Source organism: Helobdella robusta (assembly GCF_000326865.2).
Source record: "Helobdella robusta unplaced genomic scaffold HELROscaffold_3, whole genome shotgun sequence".
Classification (NCBI taxonomy): domain Eukaryota; kingdom Metazoa; phylum Annelida; class Clitellata; order Rhynchobdellida; family Glossiphoniidae; genus Helobdella; species Helobdella robusta.
The window spans coordinates 4,497,264-4,516,752 of NW_008704501.1; the positions used below are offsets into that span (position 1 = coordinate 4,497,264).

General features: G+C 32.5%; 3 protein-coding genes across 3 annotated transcripts; 2 read left to right on the top strand and 1 right to left on the bottom strand.

The window, feature by feature from the left end:
- Window positions 1-240: 240 nt before the first annotated feature.
- HELRODRAFT_66168 (hypothetical protein) lies at window positions 241-1,815 on the bottom strand (the record flags this gene model as incomplete). Its single annotated transcript, XM_009021360.1, has 5 exons — window positions 241-484; window positions 670-731; window positions 856-993; window positions 1,141-1,248; window positions 1,669-1,815. The coding sequence occupies 5 exons, from the start codon at window positions 1,813-1,815 to the stop codon at window positions 241-243; spliced, it is 699 nt and encodes a 232-aa protein (XP_009019608.1).
- A 1,220-nt stretch (window positions 1,816-3,035) lies between these two features.
- Window positions 3,036-11,699, top strand: HELRODRAFT_106517 (hypothetical protein; the record flags this gene model as incomplete). Its single annotated transcript, XM_009021361.1, has 22 exons — window positions 3,036-3,182; window positions 3,334-3,505; window positions 3,703-3,828; window positions 4,135-4,301; window positions 4,616-4,771; window positions 5,012-5,131; window positions 5,370-5,485; window positions 5,774-6,010; window positions 6,144-6,222; window positions 6,641-6,687; window positions 6,868-6,969; window positions 7,111-7,278; window positions 7,407-7,476; window positions 7,626-7,734; window positions 7,896-8,056; window positions 8,306-8,469; window positions 9,701-9,856; window positions 9,989-10,086; window positions 10,339-10,550; window positions 10,634-10,828; window positions 11,038-11,139; window positions 11,420-11,699. The coding sequence occupies 22 exons, from the start codon at window positions 3,036-3,038 to the stop codon at window positions 11,579-11,581; spliced, it is 3,066 nt and encodes a 1,021-aa protein (XP_009019609.1). The 3' UTR covers window positions 11,582-11,699.
- A 4,482-nt stretch (window positions 11,700-16,181) lies between these two features.
- On the top strand, window positions 16,182-19,369 carry HELRODRAFT_65423 (hypothetical protein; the record flags this gene model as incomplete). Its single annotated transcript, XM_009021362.1, has 9 exons — window positions 16,182-16,324; window positions 16,577-16,727; window positions 16,995-17,162; window positions 17,486-17,611; window positions 17,907-18,216; window positions 18,556-18,658; window positions 18,781-18,830; window positions 18,974-19,176; window positions 19,304-19,369. Coding segments are annotated over 9 exons (1,320 nt in total), but the record flags the coding sequence as incomplete, so codon positions are not given.
- Between the last annotated feature and the right edge of the window lie 120 nt (window positions 19,370-19,489).

The following is a 19,489-nucleotide window of genomic DNA, read 5'->3' on the forward strand; positions in this document are numbered from 1 at the left end:
ACGTATATAACTAATATACTCACACACCTATCTACGACTGATCGTGTTATTTATATTTCTCATCAGCTAATTCAACAATTGTTTACAATTTGAATAAAAACGTGTAAATAATTGAATTTTTTATAAATATAACAACATGAGCAATGCATCTCAGCATTAAAATAATGTATAACATAAGTACATAGAAACATTAAAAAAGAACTAACATCAATTTTATTAAAAAAAAAAATGATTATTTAATTAATTCATTTGCTTTGAGCCCAGGATGTGCAATTCTTTATTGTCAATGATTTCAACGTGATTCTTCTCTCCACTGATATCTAGTGCATTTGGTTTTGGTTGTGTTGCTTTGATCACAATGCCCAATGCAACCGTGCTGGTGGGTATGCTGATGAATGTTGGAAAGGCCCATGTTACTGGTTTGATCAATGTCTTGAATGTTTTTTCAGCTAAACGACTTTCTTCTCTATCACACAACAAAACTCTGAAAAATTATGAAAAATTATGCAAATTGAATTTAAAAATGCATTCTTAAAGGGCAAGATACTTTGTTTAGGTGCATTTTTGATTGGTGCATTTCACAGAAGAAAATTTATCAAAAATTTATTAAATAGTTACATAATAAAAACTATTGAAAGTCAAAACAAATATATATATACGATAACATACGAAGGTCTGTAAATGTAGAGGTACTTGAATCCAATTTTTGTAACATCGTCCTCAGTCTGGCCCTTTAAGATCAATAAAGTAAATACTTATGTGACTAATTTCATTTATTTAAATAACATGTGGCTAGGAAATCATAACTTAAGTCAAAATAAAAAATTAAATGAAAAATTTGAAATAAAGCACTACCTTAGTCTTAGGGTACAAGAAAAAACTGTCCTTATTTGCCCCTCCTGATGATACAAGATGGAACTCCTCACAACCGCCGTCTTTTGCTAACTTAGCTGATTTAACAACATAATCATGATCAACTTTGTAGAAACCTTCCTTTGAATAGAAATAATACAAATCTTAGCTTAATATACAAATTCAAGATACAGAATAATGTTGGAACTGAATACAGCTGATTTATTTTAATTTAAAGTTGTAAATAAAATTATCAACAGCATTAAATTGGATGGAAGCTTTTCTTACAGCGCCTGCTTGTGCTCTTGTTGTTCCTAAACAGCAGAACCCAACATCAAAACCTCTGAAAACATCTGAATAGTTTTCAATTTGATCAAAATCAATTGCTTTTTGTTCCTGTAAAAAAAAAGAAACTAATTAGTTATACAATTAATGAAGAATTACAATTAGCTAGTCAAATTACTTGTTAATCTAATATAATTACTAAATGATTATTAAATAAAAAATCTTCCAGTGATCTTCCTTTGAGAATAAGAAAAATAATATGGCAGCAATCAATTTTACATTTATTTTGGTTCAGATTTTTTTACACTTAGTGAAAATCAAAATTTAAAAACTGAGACAATGCGTAAAAGAAGGCTAGGTTCAGTCTCATAAGATGGTAAGTTGATTCTAGAGACGAGATCTAGACAAGACTGTCTCATATCTAGACGAGACCGTCTCGTCTCTGAACTCCGAGCACAGACTATAGTTATAATCATAATGTATAATAATTCTAATTTATAATAAATAAATAAACTTTTAAGAAATACTAACAAGTGATTTCAAGTCATTTTCATAATTGATCATTCTTCGTCCAATGAGTGTAATTTGTTGGAAATTCTTGTCTTGAAAAACAGCTTTTACTAATTCCTTGCCGACCTCACCGGTGTACCCAAGGATGAAAGCTTTCTTGCCAGACATTTTTATTTTAATTTTATGTTCGGTACGAAGCTTGGTGTATATTATATTATATATATATATATATATTATTATTATTATTATTATTATTAACGGGGTTTAAAGTGGTTCAGAAGACTATGGTCTGTGTAAGAACCACTACAAAATAGATCTCCTAATATCCTATCTGTCCGAGTTTGGCTTTGAAGCTGCTGAGTGAATTCGCAGAGACTATATATATACTTTATTTAAAAATCAACAAAAAATTAATGAAGTGCCAAAAAAATTATATTAAAATAATAAAAATGATGATTTTTATTCAATTTATTCATCCATATACATACACGTAGAGCATCATCACGATCATACAGATCACAATATATCACACGCTTTTTCTGGCCCTTTTCTCTGGAACTCTCTGCCTCCTTCTCTGACTACTTCTCCATCACTTTCGAAGTTCAAAGCTGTTTGCAAAATTTATTGAGGAGCCCTGTTGAACCTCGCGGAAATGGCGCTTTATAAACTAATTGATTGATTGATTGATTGATTGATGGATGGTTCAACTCCTAAATCTGCCACCGTCTCCATTTTAAAATTCTTTTCTTTCTTTGAAAAGTTTTTATCTATGGCAATATACCCATGTGCTATATGTGTTTGATATCGCTCATTGACTCTTTATCGTTAATTTTGTTACGGACCGTGGTTAAAATAAAACTGTAAAATAAAAGAAAATGGAGAGTTTTGTATGCTATGTTTTGCATTTTTTTAAAACGCATCGATTAGTTTTTTATAATTGGTTTTTTAGTTTAATAAAAGTTATTTTGTTTTTAATTAATTTTTACTTCTATCTCTCATAAGTCATCCTAATGTTAAATTGTTAATCAGTGGATCAGGATATCCAACTTCATCATCAAATTTCAATTGAATAAAAAAATTTTAATTTTAAATGTATGTTTTAAGGTTAATGAACTTCTGGTTACAAGACAAATCTCAAAATCTCATTTAAAATGCATTGAAGAATGCATTCACGAGATGATAAACTGCTTGAAAAATAAACCACATCCTAAAAAATCTATTGTTAGCCTGGTTTTCATTTGTTTTTATATTTTTTGTTTATCCGTTTCAATTCATGCATTTGTCAAGTTAATTGCCTAATAATTTTTTGTAGCTGTTTAATTTAATCATTTGCAATTTTAATCACAAAATTTATAAAATTATTTTCAACTTTTTATTAGTTAAAGAGTATGAAATGTCCTCTGGAATTAAAAGAAGAAATATTGGAATTGAATTACCAACCCCCAAACCACATAAACCTGATCGGTAGCTATGCATACAACACTGATTTCTCAAAAGAGCAGAATGATGTTGATATTATTATAGAAATTCCAAAGGTTTATTTTTGTTTTAATAATTTTATATCAATTTTTATAATGTCACTTGTGTAATTATGCTTAAAAATTGTTGAATATTGATGTTCTATATGGCGCGGTTTGAAAATATTTATCGTTGCTTAAAATCAATTTTATAAATTGCCCATCTCAGGAATGCACACACCCAAAGGACTACCTGAATGAGCGAATATTAAGACGAAGAGCTTTGTATTTGCAACATGTAGCTGCCATCATCAGCAAGTTAAGTTGGGTGCACAAAGTGACATACCTCTACAGAGACGGTTTTGACAAATTGCCCATCCTTTGTCTTTACTCAAAGCCTGGTTGGTGTTTATTGATATTTCTCTTTCAAATTTGTTTTTCTAATAAACTTTCATTGAAAATATTTTAAACTGAGTGTGTGATTTTAACTTGAACAAAGTGAAAAGTTTAAACAACATGTATTTTGTTTTCAGTTACAACAGCTATTATTCCTAAATGCCTGATACTGATTGATTTATTAATTTCATTTTTGCATCAGAAAGTGTCCTAGCATCCACTCGATTCCTAATAAACACCACCATAGACAGCAGAGCTTTCAAACTGCATAGATACAATATAAAGAAAAACAACATCAGAAGGAGATGGTACTTCAAGGGCACTAGCAGTGATGATGGTGGTGGGGCCCCTGATAAATATATTAATGAAGGTAAGCTCACATCAAATTGTTCATTATTTTAGTTTTAATTATTTTTATTTTCTGTTTAATATTCACGCCTCTCCTTATGCTATTTGCCTATTTTAATCTTAGTTTAAGCATTTGTTGTATATCTTTATGGCAATGTACTGAAGTCAAATAATTTCAAAGAAGGTTATAACATCTTTAGCATATTATAAATGGATTTGTTTTTTATAATTTTATTCTTGTTTTGAACAAAAATTGTTCAAAGTAAACTAATTTTTTTCAAATTAGAACCCATTGAAGAGCCATTAAGTATGCACTATAACACATGGGTCCTCAATCAATTAACATGTGCATCCAACTTTGAATACCTGAACAAAAAATTGAAAGATGAATGCTCGCTTCAGGCTGGTATCAAGTTGTTGAAGATGTGGATGGATAGGAAAGCATTGAACAAGGTTTTATCTGATGTTACTCATTCTTTGTGTGCCTGTCAAATTATATATGTGTTGATCATTCTCTGTTAACTTGAACGATTTTTTTAAAAATTCATGCCTGACCATCCTCAGATTTTTTCAAATTTCAACAATAAGTACATCAAAGTATTTCATCAAAAAAAAAAAAATAAAATTTTTATAAAAATATTTCAACTACTTTTCAAGTTATGAAAATTTTTGATACATGGTCAGACATAAACCGTGATTCATGTTGACAGGGACTGAATCATATATATTTTCTATACAGATTAACGATATAACATCTTTAACCACAGGGCTATGCCTCAGGTCTCTTTATTACTGCTTATGTGTTGTTCCTGCTAGCCAATGAAAAGTTGAGGGCCAACATGAGTCCGTACGAAATATTCAGAATAACACTTTCCAATTTAGGTTTGTTTGTGATTTTTTCAGATATTTTGTTGACAAAATTTGTGTAGCTTGAATTATTCTGTTTCGATTTTATTGGAAATTTTCAACAATTTCTTTCCGTCTAAAAATATTGTTCTGTTCTTAACCATAGTAAGCATGTAACACTTGATAAATGTTCAGTCTTTCTGATTTATGGATTTTCTTTCAAAGGCAACAGCTCTCTGAACAACAAAGGTATCTCACTGGCTGACATTGATGGCAACAATGAATCACATGAACACCTTAGTGCAGATGGAGGTGAGGCTGATGATCAATTCAAACCTACAATGGAAGACTTCCATTCATGTTTTGATGTCGTCTTCGTTGATGTGACTGGGCACGTCAATCTGTGTGCTGACATGAACATTTGCATGTATGATATGGTAGGTTTGGGCTTCTTCACATTGATGTCAGTGTTTTTGTGGTTTGCACTAAAATTGGATTGCTGTTATTAATGTGTTACAAAAAATATTTGTAACTATTTAATGCTTTTAATATCTTTCTTCTTTAAGCTGATAAAATTTAATATTTTACGGCATTTTATTTGTTTTACCTATAATTTGATTTGGAGTTGTTCAACTTTTGTATGTTTTGATAATTCTTGCTTTGCATTGCGTGCAGTTGCGTTACGAAGCCAGCGAGACATCAAAGTTTCTATCATCAAACTGCGTTGAAAAGTTTGAATTAATATTTCTCGACAAGACAAGCTATTCCTCCAAGTTTGACCACATTCTGAGGTTCTTATTGACTTTTTATCACCATCGCTTTAGTGATTAATCTCAATTTAAATGTTCTTTTTTATTTATTGTTCTCTGAAATTCATTCTCAACCAATACATTCATCCTATTTTATCTTATTTGTTAATAAGATAAAAGTCGTTAAAGTGGCACATTCTTCCTAGTTTGGTCTTTTAAAAACGTATTTGGTGTAAACACTATAACTCTTATAATTTATAGCATTTAAAAATATTCTCAATGAAGAATGCAATCATGTCATTAAACCATAAAGAAAAATAAAATTATCAGCATAGAGACAAAAGAAAGCATCAAGACACTATCTGTGAAAAGTAAAAAACTTCAGAGCCACTTGATTGATTACTGTGGCAATTATACACTGGCATCATTCCAGCTGATCATCAAGGTTCTCAAGAAGGCACTCGACAATAGGATAAAATTCATTGCCTGCTTGCCTTTTGATGATGTTGAGGTTTCGTCTTGGAGCATTTTTCAACAATTTGTCTTATATGTACTTAAATCAATTTTGTCAAACTCTTTTGAAATCATACTGATAATAATGAAGGAAAGTTAGTTATTTTTAATTGAGAATGAATACAAATGAACATTTGCAGCACGAAGTAACAAAGGAGGTAGATAAATTCTCCTTAATACCAGACAGATTAAAATTAGGCCTCCTGCTGGAACCTTTGAATGCCAACATACCAGAAGAACGGGGTCCTCCTGCCAACAGTCCTCAGGTGTGTGTGTGTGTGTATGTGTCTGCGTGTGTGTATGTGTGTGTCTGTGTGTGGCTCTATCAGTTATTCCATCTCCTTAAATGTTAATTAACATGATTAATGTTAATTAAATACGCCCATTTTTTACATTATGACAGAATATGTGTAAAACTATTTACATTTAAGACTTGCGTAAAACTTTCTACACAATTATTGACTCTTTTGACTGTTGCAAATGTAATTACTACATGGCAGATCATTAATTAAACAGTGGTTGGTTGGTTGGTTGGTCGGGTGGTCGGTTTGTTGGGTGGTTGGTTGGTAGGTAGGTAGTAGATTCACAGTGTAACTTATTTTATAACCACAATTTGATTGATATGTATTGTAATAATTAATGCTCATTCAAATTCACTACAAACAACCAACAAATGACATCCAGGTGCATGAATTTCAAAAGTTCTGGGGTGAGAAGGCCGAACAATACAGGTTTTATAAATCTTTTATTATATTATCTTTGGTCTTTTTGTTATGATGGTGATATGTTGTTAGTATTATTGTTATATATCACATTCGTGTATCAGAATTGTTATAATGTTTTGGAATGTTGTTGTAATGCTTGTTGTTGTTGCAGCAGTTTGTGATGATGTGTTGCGGTTATTTGAATAGATATGCAGGCGGAGACATTGTGGAGGTGGTAAGGTGGCCAAAGGATAACATGTCCAGTGCCAGGACTATCGTTCCACGGATCGTCAAATTCATTCTTAATAGGTTAAAATCAGTCTAGTTATATGTTGATTAGCATTTATCATTCATTCTGTCAGTAGTCTAGATGTTTCTTCTTGTTTGTTCTTTGTTTTTTTTGTGATAATAATTAACTAAACACGTATTAATGATTAATTAAAATTGCAGGCATTTTGCATTTGCAAAAGAGGCAATCCAAATGACAGGCAGTCAACTGGATCATGTATTGAAGCCCGTTGAGGGAAAGGCTTCTTCTGACAGTTCCATATATGGTACAGGGGAGGAACAACATGATGATGTCATCAAATCATTTGATGCTCTCTCCAAAGCTTTAAGGTCGGATCAGTTCAATCTCTTATAAATCTGTTGAAAAAATTATCATTTGATTACTACATAATTATTAATAATTTTGTGCAGATTTTTTAAAAATTATAAGTTTATCTATTTGGCGTCTATGATTGCAGATCATTGGAGGACCTGCCACTGACCTTCAACACAATTCAAGGTCTCTCTCCCATCTTCAGATACACAGAAGTTTGTGTTGAGTACTTCTTTGGGCTTTTCTCGTAATCAAAATAGATTTAAATTAAAATATTATTTTATTTTTATCGATAAATTTACTGATTAAAAATCGTTTATTTATCTGTCTAATTGAAATTCATTGGAACGTCGTCCACACCCAGGTCTTTCCACCAGTGCAGTCAACGAGTCAGTCTGATGCTGTAGCCCTCCAGCACCGGCTCATACCAGGCAACAACAAAAACTGCCCACAATTTTTCCCAAAGTTTCAAGGTCTAATAATTTAGATTGTTCTCTCTACCGACTGACTGGTTTTTTGTACTTATTCCGTTGCATTACATTTGTGGTTATTTCCTTACGTTAATACCACCACATGGTCATAATATTCATGGTTATTTCCTTGCACTAACATCATATGGCCTTAACATTTGCAGTGCTGTGCATGATGGAGCGCAGTGGCAAGTGGTCCGACGATAGGGAAGTTATCCGTCGTCTGAAGGGGGCCTTCTACATCAAACTCGCTGAGCTGTTGAAGACCAAATTCAATTATTCATACTTGGTCTACATGGATAAGCTGCAGCTTTACAAATCACCTGTTAGTATATTGCACGTTCCAGTCATTTCTTATTTTCACCATTCAGTCGTTTAATGCTGTCAGAAAAGTTGAAGTCAGCAAGGAATTGTTTTGATTTGTTTGCGAATGTTTCTGTTTTTATGTGGTTGTCTTCTGATTGAACGTTGAATTTTATTAGATGAATCTTATAGGTGATAGAAGTATAGTTAATTTCTTAATTTCTCATTATATTACTTACTTAATTAGCACACTTTCTTGTTGTGATATCAGGCCAGGTATGTTTTTGAATTGAAAATTGGATTCTCAAAGGAGCTGTCGTTGAGTAGACGAGTGGCCTTACCTGGAGGGCTTGTGAGGATGGAGGACACACCTGAATACCTCGAGACCTACAGGAACCTTGTCATTACACCCACCTTCACCAGCTACTTACACGGGTGAGGATTTATTATGTTTTGCAATATTAACTCATAGCAACAACTTGAAAATGGATTCATTGATGTGTATGATTATTTATGTTTTTTCCGTCATCATAAGTATTATTATTTGGCTAGTTTTTACGCAGGACGCCCTTCCTTACGCAACCACAGTTATAAGCGGTGGGCCTAGCCTTTGATGATCCAACATCACTCACAAGGCAGTGAGGGTCAGTTTAATGTCATAACCAGGACATCAATGTAAGAAATGTGTTCATGGTGTGATTAATAGGACGGACGCAAGGACGGGGTTGAGTGGTGGTATTGAAAGAGTGGAAAGCTTTGTTTACTTAGGGGATAAGCTGAATGCGGATGGAGGATGTTTGAGCGCAGTTACGGCTAGAGTTTGTGTAGGATGGATGAAATTTAGGGAACTGGGTGGGGTATTGTGTGGAAAGAAATGGTCAGTGAAGATGAAAGGGAGGGTATATAAAGCATGTGTGAGAGCAGCGATGGTATATGGTGGTGAAACTTGGGTGTTGAGGAGAGAGGAGGAAAGTGTACTGCAGAGGGCTGAAAGAGCTATGGTGAGGATGATGCGTGGGGTTAAAGTGAAGGATAGGAGGAGTAGTACAGAGCTGATGTCAATGATGGGACTGAATGAGGACATTGTGACATTGATAAGGAGATCGAGATTGCGATGGTATGGTCATGTGTTGAGAAGGGATGAAAGGGTCGGGATTAGGCGAGCGTTGGAGTTCGAGGTTGAAGGAGTGGTAGGAAGGGGTCGTCCGCGATTGGGATGGAGAGAGCAGGTGGAGAAGGACAGGGTGAGAGCGGGATTGCGTGATACTGAGGCGAGTGACAGATGTGGATGGCGTCGAGGAGTATTTCGGTTTCATCATAGGTAGCCAAACGGCAACCCCCGATCTCGGGGAAAATGCCGTCTTAACGTGTGCTGTTGTATGATTATTTATGTATAAATATGTGTCACGTTTTTATGATAAAAATTATTTTCGAATGACAGTGTTTGCATGTAAATTATTTGTTATTTAATTTCCAATCTTGTTACAAAATTTTATATGCAAAAAATTGATAGGTGTAAGTTAATTACAACAAATTTTTAATATATATATGTATATATCACACGAATTAAAAACAACTGATGATTATGATGATGAGTCTTGTGCCATTCGTTGTTCATATCGATAAAATTTGTTATTGATAGCATGTAATTCATCCACCAATTCAGCATTCAGCAGCATTTCAACAGCTTCAGCACCACAGTAAGATTGTGCAAACGCTGGGTGTCCTGCCATCTTCTCGGGGATCACGTGAACAGTGACGTCATAGAGCTGTGTGTTGCTTACTTGTACACGTCTCTTCGTGGTCCCTACATGCCTCCCGGGTTGGTTTCCGACGATGTTCTTCATGTTTTTCACTTATCTCAATGCCCTAAATTATTCATGAGGGATAGAGCCATTACTCAACTTACTTTTTGCGATAATTATTTTTTGATGTTAAACTTTTATCTGTTCAGTTCTCCAATGGTCGGTTTCATGCAGTTTCTTCAACTAATTAGCACTCACGATTGGAAACTGCAGCCTCTAATCGTCAACTTCAATGAAGAGTTCACAGGTAGATCGATGATATATTTTTATTCCGCCTGCTAATCTTTTCATATAAACGTTTTGCGTTTTAAAACATTTTTTTCTGGTGAATCCTTCGATGGTGCATGTCTTATAATTTCAAAGTGTGATTATATGCAACAATGAAATTTTGTGTCAGCTGTTATATTTCAACAATCTAAAAAATATCTAGTAACATTATCTAAAACGACATTATCTAAAACGAACTTGAAATATGAAAACCACGTGAATTTACTTTCAGCACCGGATTATACAGAGATAGAATCATTTTTCCATAAAAATCGATCCAGCTTGCCAAGCCTTTTCATCTCAACTCCCATCGACAGGCACTTTTCCTACATCACCTCGCCATCACCTCTCATGCTCCAAAGGTTGATCATCGTTGCAAGGGCTTCCCTTAAAACTCTTGAAAGTCTCTACTTGGATTTATCTGTCAACAAAAAAGAGTTCAAAGTCAGTCAAGCAGTTTTTCATTGAGACTTATTTCAGTTGTTATATGTATGAAATTTTATAAATACATTCTTAAACATTGGCAGCAAGTGTTTAGGCCACCAATCTCCGATTACAACGTGCTGATCCATTTGGACCTGTTGAAATGCAGCAGACCTCAGTTGGGTTTGGACTTCAAATATACATCTGAACAACCTCCTCCCAAGCCATCGAGTCGATCTGACGAATGTTTCCCTCTCGTTGAGTTTGATCCCGTCCTGCTCTACCTTCGAGACTTGAAGGTTACTTTCCGATTTTTTTTAGTCTCTTTTACAAACTTATATTTAATGTTTTATTGGAAACTCATTACTTATAATAAACGTATTTATTTTATGGAGCAGATTTCTTTTTTATCTTTAAAAATTATATTTAGATTACGTTATAAAATAATTTATTTACTAGTATTCTGTTTTTCCATTCATAAATTTGTGCTCCTTTTTAAACGCTGCAGGAGTCATTCAACGATTTCGCATATTTCTTCTACGACGTGTATGGAGGTGCGTTCATTGCTGTGGCCTGGAGACCATCAGCATACAAGGGAAAGCCATATGACGTATGTAGCAAACATAACTCATTCCACTTCTTATTCAACTTTATAGAATAACTAACACTATTTTGTACACATTTTAAACCGAACGCAATTTGCCTTGGAACTGCTAAACCATGTTCCCTGATATTGAACGTTATGATTAGCATTGTCTTTCAAGAAATTGCATCGTAATTGATATATTAACTGATGTATCTTGTTCTCATATTAGTTAATTATATTTTCAGTAACATTTCAAATTTGCTTCTCGTCATGTCATAAATGTTGAAATATTTCCATACCACAGGAATCTTCCATGAAGTTTAATAAACTAGTAGAAGAAACTTTGAATTCTGAGCAAGCGCTTATGATTGCTGACGAAGAAGCTATTGTGGATGAGTTTCAATCTTTGGGATTTGGACTAGTTAAAAATATTGAAATTTTAAAACCAATAAAATTTTGTAATTAAATTTGTAACAAATCTATAATTTGTAATTATTAGCTTGTGGTAGGTTCATTTACAAAATTGTTCTAATTTTATTTGAGTTTCAACCGTCTGCGTTATGAATAAGAAATCGTGAAAAAGTTTTTACTTATACTAAGTACTAAAGTGGTCTTGAGGAAAATAAAATGATGAACCCGCTAAAGAAAATATAAATGATATTAAATTACAAAAACTGGTGTAAACTCGAGAAGAATTTCAGAATTTTTTTGAAATTATATACCAATGCTACGTAGAAAATCTAACGCTAAGAATAAGAAGAGGTTATTTACGGTCGTAAATTGAAACCTTTGGCAGTTGTGTTCTCGGAAGAAATTTTTAAATTCTATTTTTGTACTTAACCTAATTAGGAAATTTTTCTTGGTTTTAGAACTAAATTCAGTGCGGGACCAGAAGTTGAAGATTATTACAAAGTTGCATATCGTCCGTTTCGCAATTTGATGCATCTGTAGAGTTGTAATTGCGTAGATATAATTTTATGAAGTGGAATGCGTTTGCTGATGCTTCCTGCCAAAACAAAACATTTCTCAAAATAATTTTTATTTTCGTGTTGGATCGTTTGTCGTATGTTAGTTAGTTAACAATTGTGTGTATATAGAAGAAGCATATAATGTACAAGTTATACATATATGTAGTTGTATATAGTAAATTTTATAGACCAGCATATTTTGTGGTGTAATCTATTTAGAGTATATATATACATATTATAATATATATATATATTATATATATTTCACTCAAAAGAGGCGAATGTGTACTTTTGAACAGAGAAGTGTCTAAACATTTAGAAGGTTTCTGGGCGGTGTTAGATGGAGTTTTGTTGGCCAAAATAAAAGCAAAACCTTTCAAACCAGCTGCTTTTCAAGTTTATGCGCCAGCATTTGAAAACAGTTATTTTGACCATGATGCTTTTTACAGTGTCTGATGATGCTTTAAAAACATGTAAATCTCAAGAAATTATTATTATGAGTGACCTGAATGTTGGCTGAGAAAAAATATACATTATATGGTTGGTCCTAATGGGATGGTGAAAGAAATGAAAGAGGAGAAAATTGGAATGAATAGTGTGTCACAAATGATCAAATTATTTAAAACATTGGGTTTGACAATCAAGTTGGTCATATTTTGTGCGTTCTATTATGAAATGTTGGATTTACAGTTTGTGTGTGTGTGTGTGTGCGCGCGCGAGCGTGTGGTTACCGAGTTAGCTCAGTCAGTTAACTCGCTGCTATTACGCGATGGTATGGTTCGAATACTGCCTGTTCGAAACTCAAGGACCCTCATACCCGTATGATGTGGTGCTTGCGGGTGCATACATAATATGTGTGTGCGTCGTGTGTGACGTAGAAAGTGTTCAACCTTTGTTGCACGAAAGTGTAATTATAAATATAGAATAATATGTAAGCAGTTCTGCTTTTGACAGAGCTGGATTATAAAGAATAAAAAAAAGTTTGATACTGCATTCGTCACATTTTGGAGATGTATATTATGTATATGTTATGTATATTAAAAGAGATTGTATGTTGTTACATACAGCGTCTTTGACTTCAATGCTATATTTTATTTGTTCTTTGGTTATTTTTGAGCGAAGTTATGCTTAGTTTAAAAGGCGAGTGCCGGCGCTAATGTAAACGTTGAATGAAAAATTGATCGTACGACTTTCCAAGTTTGTTCACATTCGTATCACGTGTTTCCAAAACCTTGTGTTCTGTCAGTAGAATGTCGAGAAATAAATCATCAGGAAAAACTTTTTTTGGTGAGTCCATTTTGCAGTAGTCGTTTTTCTTTTTTGTAACTTACTTAATTAAATTAAATTAAATATTTGTTAAATTATTAATTGATGTTAATGTTGATCGAAAAACTTTTAAACCAATTTTAACTGGATCATGTTCAATGATCGTCACTTTTGTACATTAATTTCTTTTTTTATGAATATCGTTTCTGGATGTCTTAGTGACTTAGTCTTATCTTACCAAAACAGTAAAATATTGCTGAACTAAATAAATTAGAAGTAAATTATAATAAAACTCAGAAACCTTGGCTTTGTTATTTAGTATCAAATGAACATATAAAATATTAGATTAGCGAACAATAGAATTACTGTGTTTAAATCAATAATTAAAAATAAAAAATAATAATGGAATCTAATAGATTTTTAATTAAAATAAAATAATATGAGTAATCTAATCAGAAAGTTCATTATATTATTTAGAGCAATGCTAGGTGCAACAATGGATATAGTATTTTAGCATAGACTATTCATTCTAACTTATTTCAATTAATTTATGATTATATAGGAGAAATTTGTTCTATAGAGTTTATTGAATGAGCAGAATATTTTATATATGGTTTTACCAAAATTTGTGTTTTAGAAATTAACTTAACAAGTGTTGAAAGTTTTTTATTTTGATAGAACTATTTTTTAACAAGCTAAGTCCATAGATTGATGGAAATATTTTGCACAATTTGCTACATTGTTTTACATTGCTTCTTGAAACTTACCAATATCAATTATTTTAATTATAATTACAGTTATTTCAGCAATAATTTTTCATGTTATACTTACATTTTCAATCAAACAGACAAGCTTTCGCTGTCCAACCTGAGAGTTGATTTAGATGAAATAGAAGATGAAGACAAAAATGCAAATAGTACTCCAAATGTTGGTATTCCCACAACTGCAATCAGTGCGGATACTAAAATGACAAGCAGGCCTAACATAAAAAGGTCCCAGGTACAACATCCCAATATAAATGCCGATGAAAACAACAAAGTTTCTAATGAAATTGACCAGGTGAATGGAAAAAGTGCTACTGTGTCCAATAACAATTATGACACTGGAAGAGGAAAGTTCATTTCTTCCAGAGGTAACTTAAGTCAGACAGGAAGAAACAATAGAACATATGAGAATAATGGTAGTGCCAATAGAGACGGGAAGAACGATAATTTTATGATGAGTACTGCAGATGATTCTACCAATGCTGACAACAGTAGTGATTCTAGTCAAAGTAAAATTGCCAATAGTGACAGAAATTTTAAAACTAATGATAGGTTTAATAATTGCTCTGAAGGTAATTTCAACAGGCAGGCTAATAAACCTAATCTTTTCAATAACAACCAAAGGAGTAATGAGGTACCAGGTAATAATGATAATGCTGGTTCTAATAAGAGTAATGATGAAAATAACAATAGAAATGCTAGAAATAAGGAAATATTTAATGGTAGCAATCCAAACTTCAGAGATTACAAAGCTAAATGTGAAGATGACTCTAACAGAAACTCTGCAACTGATGATAAAAATTGTTACTCAGAAAAAAACAACAGCAACGATGACAATTCTAACCAAAGATTTACGAGTAGCAACCGACGACCAGAAGGAAAGAGCAATAATGATGAAGATTTTGAAAAAAAATCTACATTTAGTAACAGATATCAATCGGAAAAAAAGGAAAATTATGATACTGAGGAGGTAGATGATGCAAAAGATGAAAGAGGTAATGGCAGAGGCGGTCGTGGGAGATATAGCAGAAATGATCAGAACTGTGGTGGGCACAGAGCAAGTAATAGGAATGATGAAAATAGGGATGAACAGAAACCAAACTCCAAGAATGATGAAAATGCAGATGAACGCAAACCCAATTTCAGGAATGGTCAAAATGGCAATGGAAGGAGGCCATTTTACAAAAATGATGAGAATAATGATGAATGCAGACAAAACTACAGAAATAATGATGATGGTGAAGAACGAAGACAAAACTACAGAAATAAAGAAGATGGCGATGAACGAAGACCAAATTATAGAAATAATGAAAGTAGAGATGGACGAAGACCAAATAATCACAGAAATGATGAAAATGCTGATGGAAGGAGAACAAATAATCACAGAAATGATGAAAATGCTGATGGAAGGAGAACAAATAATCACAGAAATGATGAAAATGTTGATGGAAGGAGACCAAATAATCATAGAAATGATGAGAATGTCGATGGACAGGGATCTGCAGTTGATGGCGGTGGCAGAGGAAGTCACCAGTACAATAAACGAACAGTTGTTGACAATGGTGAAGATTGCAAGAAGGAAAGGAGCGAAGATAAAGGTACTGATTCAAAAAATGGTTTTTGATTTTTTGTTATTAAATATTGTTTAAATTTTTGTTTGTTGTTTTGTTTCACATTCATCATATTTTATGCGTAATGTGTTATCAAACCATGTTCTGTTAAAACTTACTAGAGCTATTTTAATAATTTGAAATAAAAATAATTATTTTATATTATATTTATAGATTATCTGTTATTATATTTTATAACTTTTTCACCATTTTATTCATAAACATTTTAAGGAAGTTTTTATAAGAAAAAAATGGCTTGAACATATTGACTTTTAAACTCTTTTTTTAGAGCATTCTTATCAACATTAGTATTTTAAACATGTGCATAGGATGGATTTTTATACTTTCTCATTAGTTTATGTTCATAAAATTTACAGAATTCATAAAAAAATTTAAATTAAGATATTTTTTTAGACTGATTTGATTTATATTTTAAAACATTGTACATTGCAGCAGCTCCAGTAACATACATCCCTCCCGAAGTTGAGGAGACTGAATCATATTTGTTTCAAAGTTTGGAAAAAGGAAAAAACTTTGATAGGCTATGTACATATTCTGTTGAGTTGACTGGTAACAATGCTCCTAAGAAAGCTCTCTTAAAGTTTGAATTTTTTTAAATTATGTTTATTATACACATTTGCTATTATACAGCTGTTTTTTTTATAAACAAATATTTAATGCCAACATATGTTTCATACAAATTGTTAGTACCAAAATTGAATTATATTACATGAGTATGTGTTATATTTTTTCCAAAAATATGTTTTGTTTGTTTTTTAAACCAGTCATATAGGCATTTTTTAATATTTACAAAGTTATCGTTTATTTATTATTCCATTCTCTCACCATCAAGGTTTGAAGATGCCCCAGTGACTCCAAAAATTTTAGAGAACATCAAAAAAGCTGGATATTCACTTCCAACACCTATCCAACAGTGGTCCATACCAGCCATCCTGCATGGTAGGGATCTCATGGCATGTGCTCAAACTGGTTCCGGTAAAACTGTACGTATCCATTTTATTATATGTTTCATTACAACGCAATTATTTTATCAAGTTCAATCATAAATTTGGTTTAATTGAAAATAGGACAGCTTAAAGTCATTTTGATCTTCCTTTAATTTGAAAATTTATAAAATCATTACAAATTACATTCCTGGATTTTGTTTTTCTTCACTATATCAATCCAATAATATCCACAAGAAATTTAGTTTGATTGAAAATGAACATGATTAAAATAACATAATTTTTAAATTTGTGGAATAATTGCAGGCTGCCTTCCTGATTCCTGTGCTATCCCTCTTGCTGGCAGACAACGAAAGCCTTATGAAAGCCTCCATGGACCTCAGCACTCCCAGTCCACTCGTCGTCATCCTCACTCCAACCAGAGAGCTAGCACTACAGACTCATAAAGAAATTCGCAAATTTGCATTTCAAACCGTTAGTTTATCTTATGCTGTTATTCGAAATATTATACAAAATTTGGATTATACCTTGGTTCATTTATTTTATTTATCCAATTAATATTTACAAGTCTCGTCACCTATGCCACTTAGGAAATAGACAAATATTGAAGGTATTTTATTATCACCAAACATAATAATGCAGTTTAGGTATATGAATAGAGTTTGCATCATTCTGCACATCTAGCCTGTCATATCACTTTTTAAAAGATCAATCTGCGACAATAACTTTCATGTAACTTTATCTAACATTGATGCCATTTGTTGAATTTGAAGTACGATTGAAATTAAATTTTGTAGGTGATAAAATCCTGTTGCGTTTATGGCGGTGTGTCAGTCAATTATCAGTTGAATAGCATGCTGAAAGGGGTGCACGTTATTGTTGGCACTGTTGGTCGAGTCTCTGATTTCACTAGGAATGGCAAGGTCAGTCAGTCAGATTTCACTTACAATTTTTAAATTCATTGAATCTATTTAGCAATATTAAGGGTTTTGTTTATAATTTTTATAGTTTATTCAATTTTTTATTGATACAGTTATCTTGTTCAGTGTATTATTACATTAAAGATTATTGACTTTACTTTGAAATGAATTCTGATATTTTATATTCGTTATTAAAAACGTTTTTTCATTACAGTTTATATATTTTCCAGAAAGATATTTTAAAAAATATACTACTATTAAAAAATGCTTTAACTTAACGATACGAAAATTGTTTCAGATTGACTTGTCGCATGTGAAATACTTGATATTGGATGAAGCAGATAGAATGTTGAACATGGGTTTCCACGATGAGGTTGTAGCACTGACTGAAAAGTGTGGAGGAATGAGAAGTGAGCAGAGGCGAACTATGTTGTACAGTGCCACATTCCCTGTGGAGATACAGAAACTTGCGTTCGATATTCTGAATGACTATTTGTTTGTAACTGTTGGATTGGTGGGTCAGGCCAACATGGACATTGAACAATCCATACTGAAGGTGAACAAACTGGAGAAGAAAGAAAAATTAAAAGAGATCCTAACCGAGATTAGTTAGTGAATGTTTTGTTTTATTAAAGTATTATTACTTTAATTGTTAATGATCATTTCAGTTGCATTATACAGCCGTCAAAAAAAGTTCATTTTTATGTAATTGTCTATAGTTGGATAGCTTCATCTTTTCTGCATTATTCAACTTTTTCTACAAGATTTCAAAAGAAACATGATTCAATTTAATGTGAACTTATCAATTGTTAATTTTTAGTTATTTAAAATTGTTAGCTGTCCGTTTTGTGTCATTATGTTTATAATCATTCTGTGATATTAAAGAACATTTTAATGCACCATTCCATTGAAAATTTATTGCAATATTTTCAATCTTTCAAACTTAGGCGGTGAAAAGGTAATTGTGTTTGTGAAAACGAAATTACTGGCAGACAGTTTGTGCATACAATTCAGTGAGGAGCTTGAAATACCAATGACTACTATTCACGGGTTCTTATTTATATGATTTTTTATTTTAACTTACTCAATAAATTTTAAATATTTGTTTTGGATTAATTTTTATTCATTTATTTATTTCATTAAAAGTCAAAAATTTAAATATTTTGTTTCAGTGATTTATCTCAAAAAGAAAGGGAGTTGGTAATTGGCCATTTTAGAGAAGGTAGGCAGTTTTTAAAGAAATATATACTCTTATTTTGTTTTCACTTTGTATCATGTGGTTCAAGCAATACAGTTGCTTTATTATTTTATATAAAAATAGTTACTTCTTTCATTCTTACATCCGATGAATAATTATTGTTGCAGACAGAGCATCAGTCCTATGTGCCACGTCAGTAGCTGCCAGGGGACTTGACATCCCAGGAGTGAAGCACGTCATTAATTATGACCTACCAGATAACATTGATGAATATGTACACCGCATTGGCAGGACAGCCAGGTGTGGCAACACAGGTAAAGCAGTTTCATTCTTCTCTGAACCGGAAGATTCTGAACTTGCCAGAGCACTAGTCAAAGTTTTAACAGATGTTAGTGCTTTAAGTTTGAATTGTTTTTCTGGGACTGTTGAGCATTCCTATTATTCATTGATATATTAAAGCAGCGATTTTCGTTGCAAAAGCAAACGTTAATATAAAGTACACCGAAAAATTTACATCCAGGCGCAACAAATTGTACCAGATTGGTTGGAAGAATTGGCTTTGAGTTCTTTGGGCGAAGGTCGTTTCCACAATGATCCCTTTAGAACAAGGGATGCCAGGAAAAATGGAGAGGTTGGTAGCTTCTGTATATTTTTGAAGACCGCTTTTAAATTGTACGATTTTT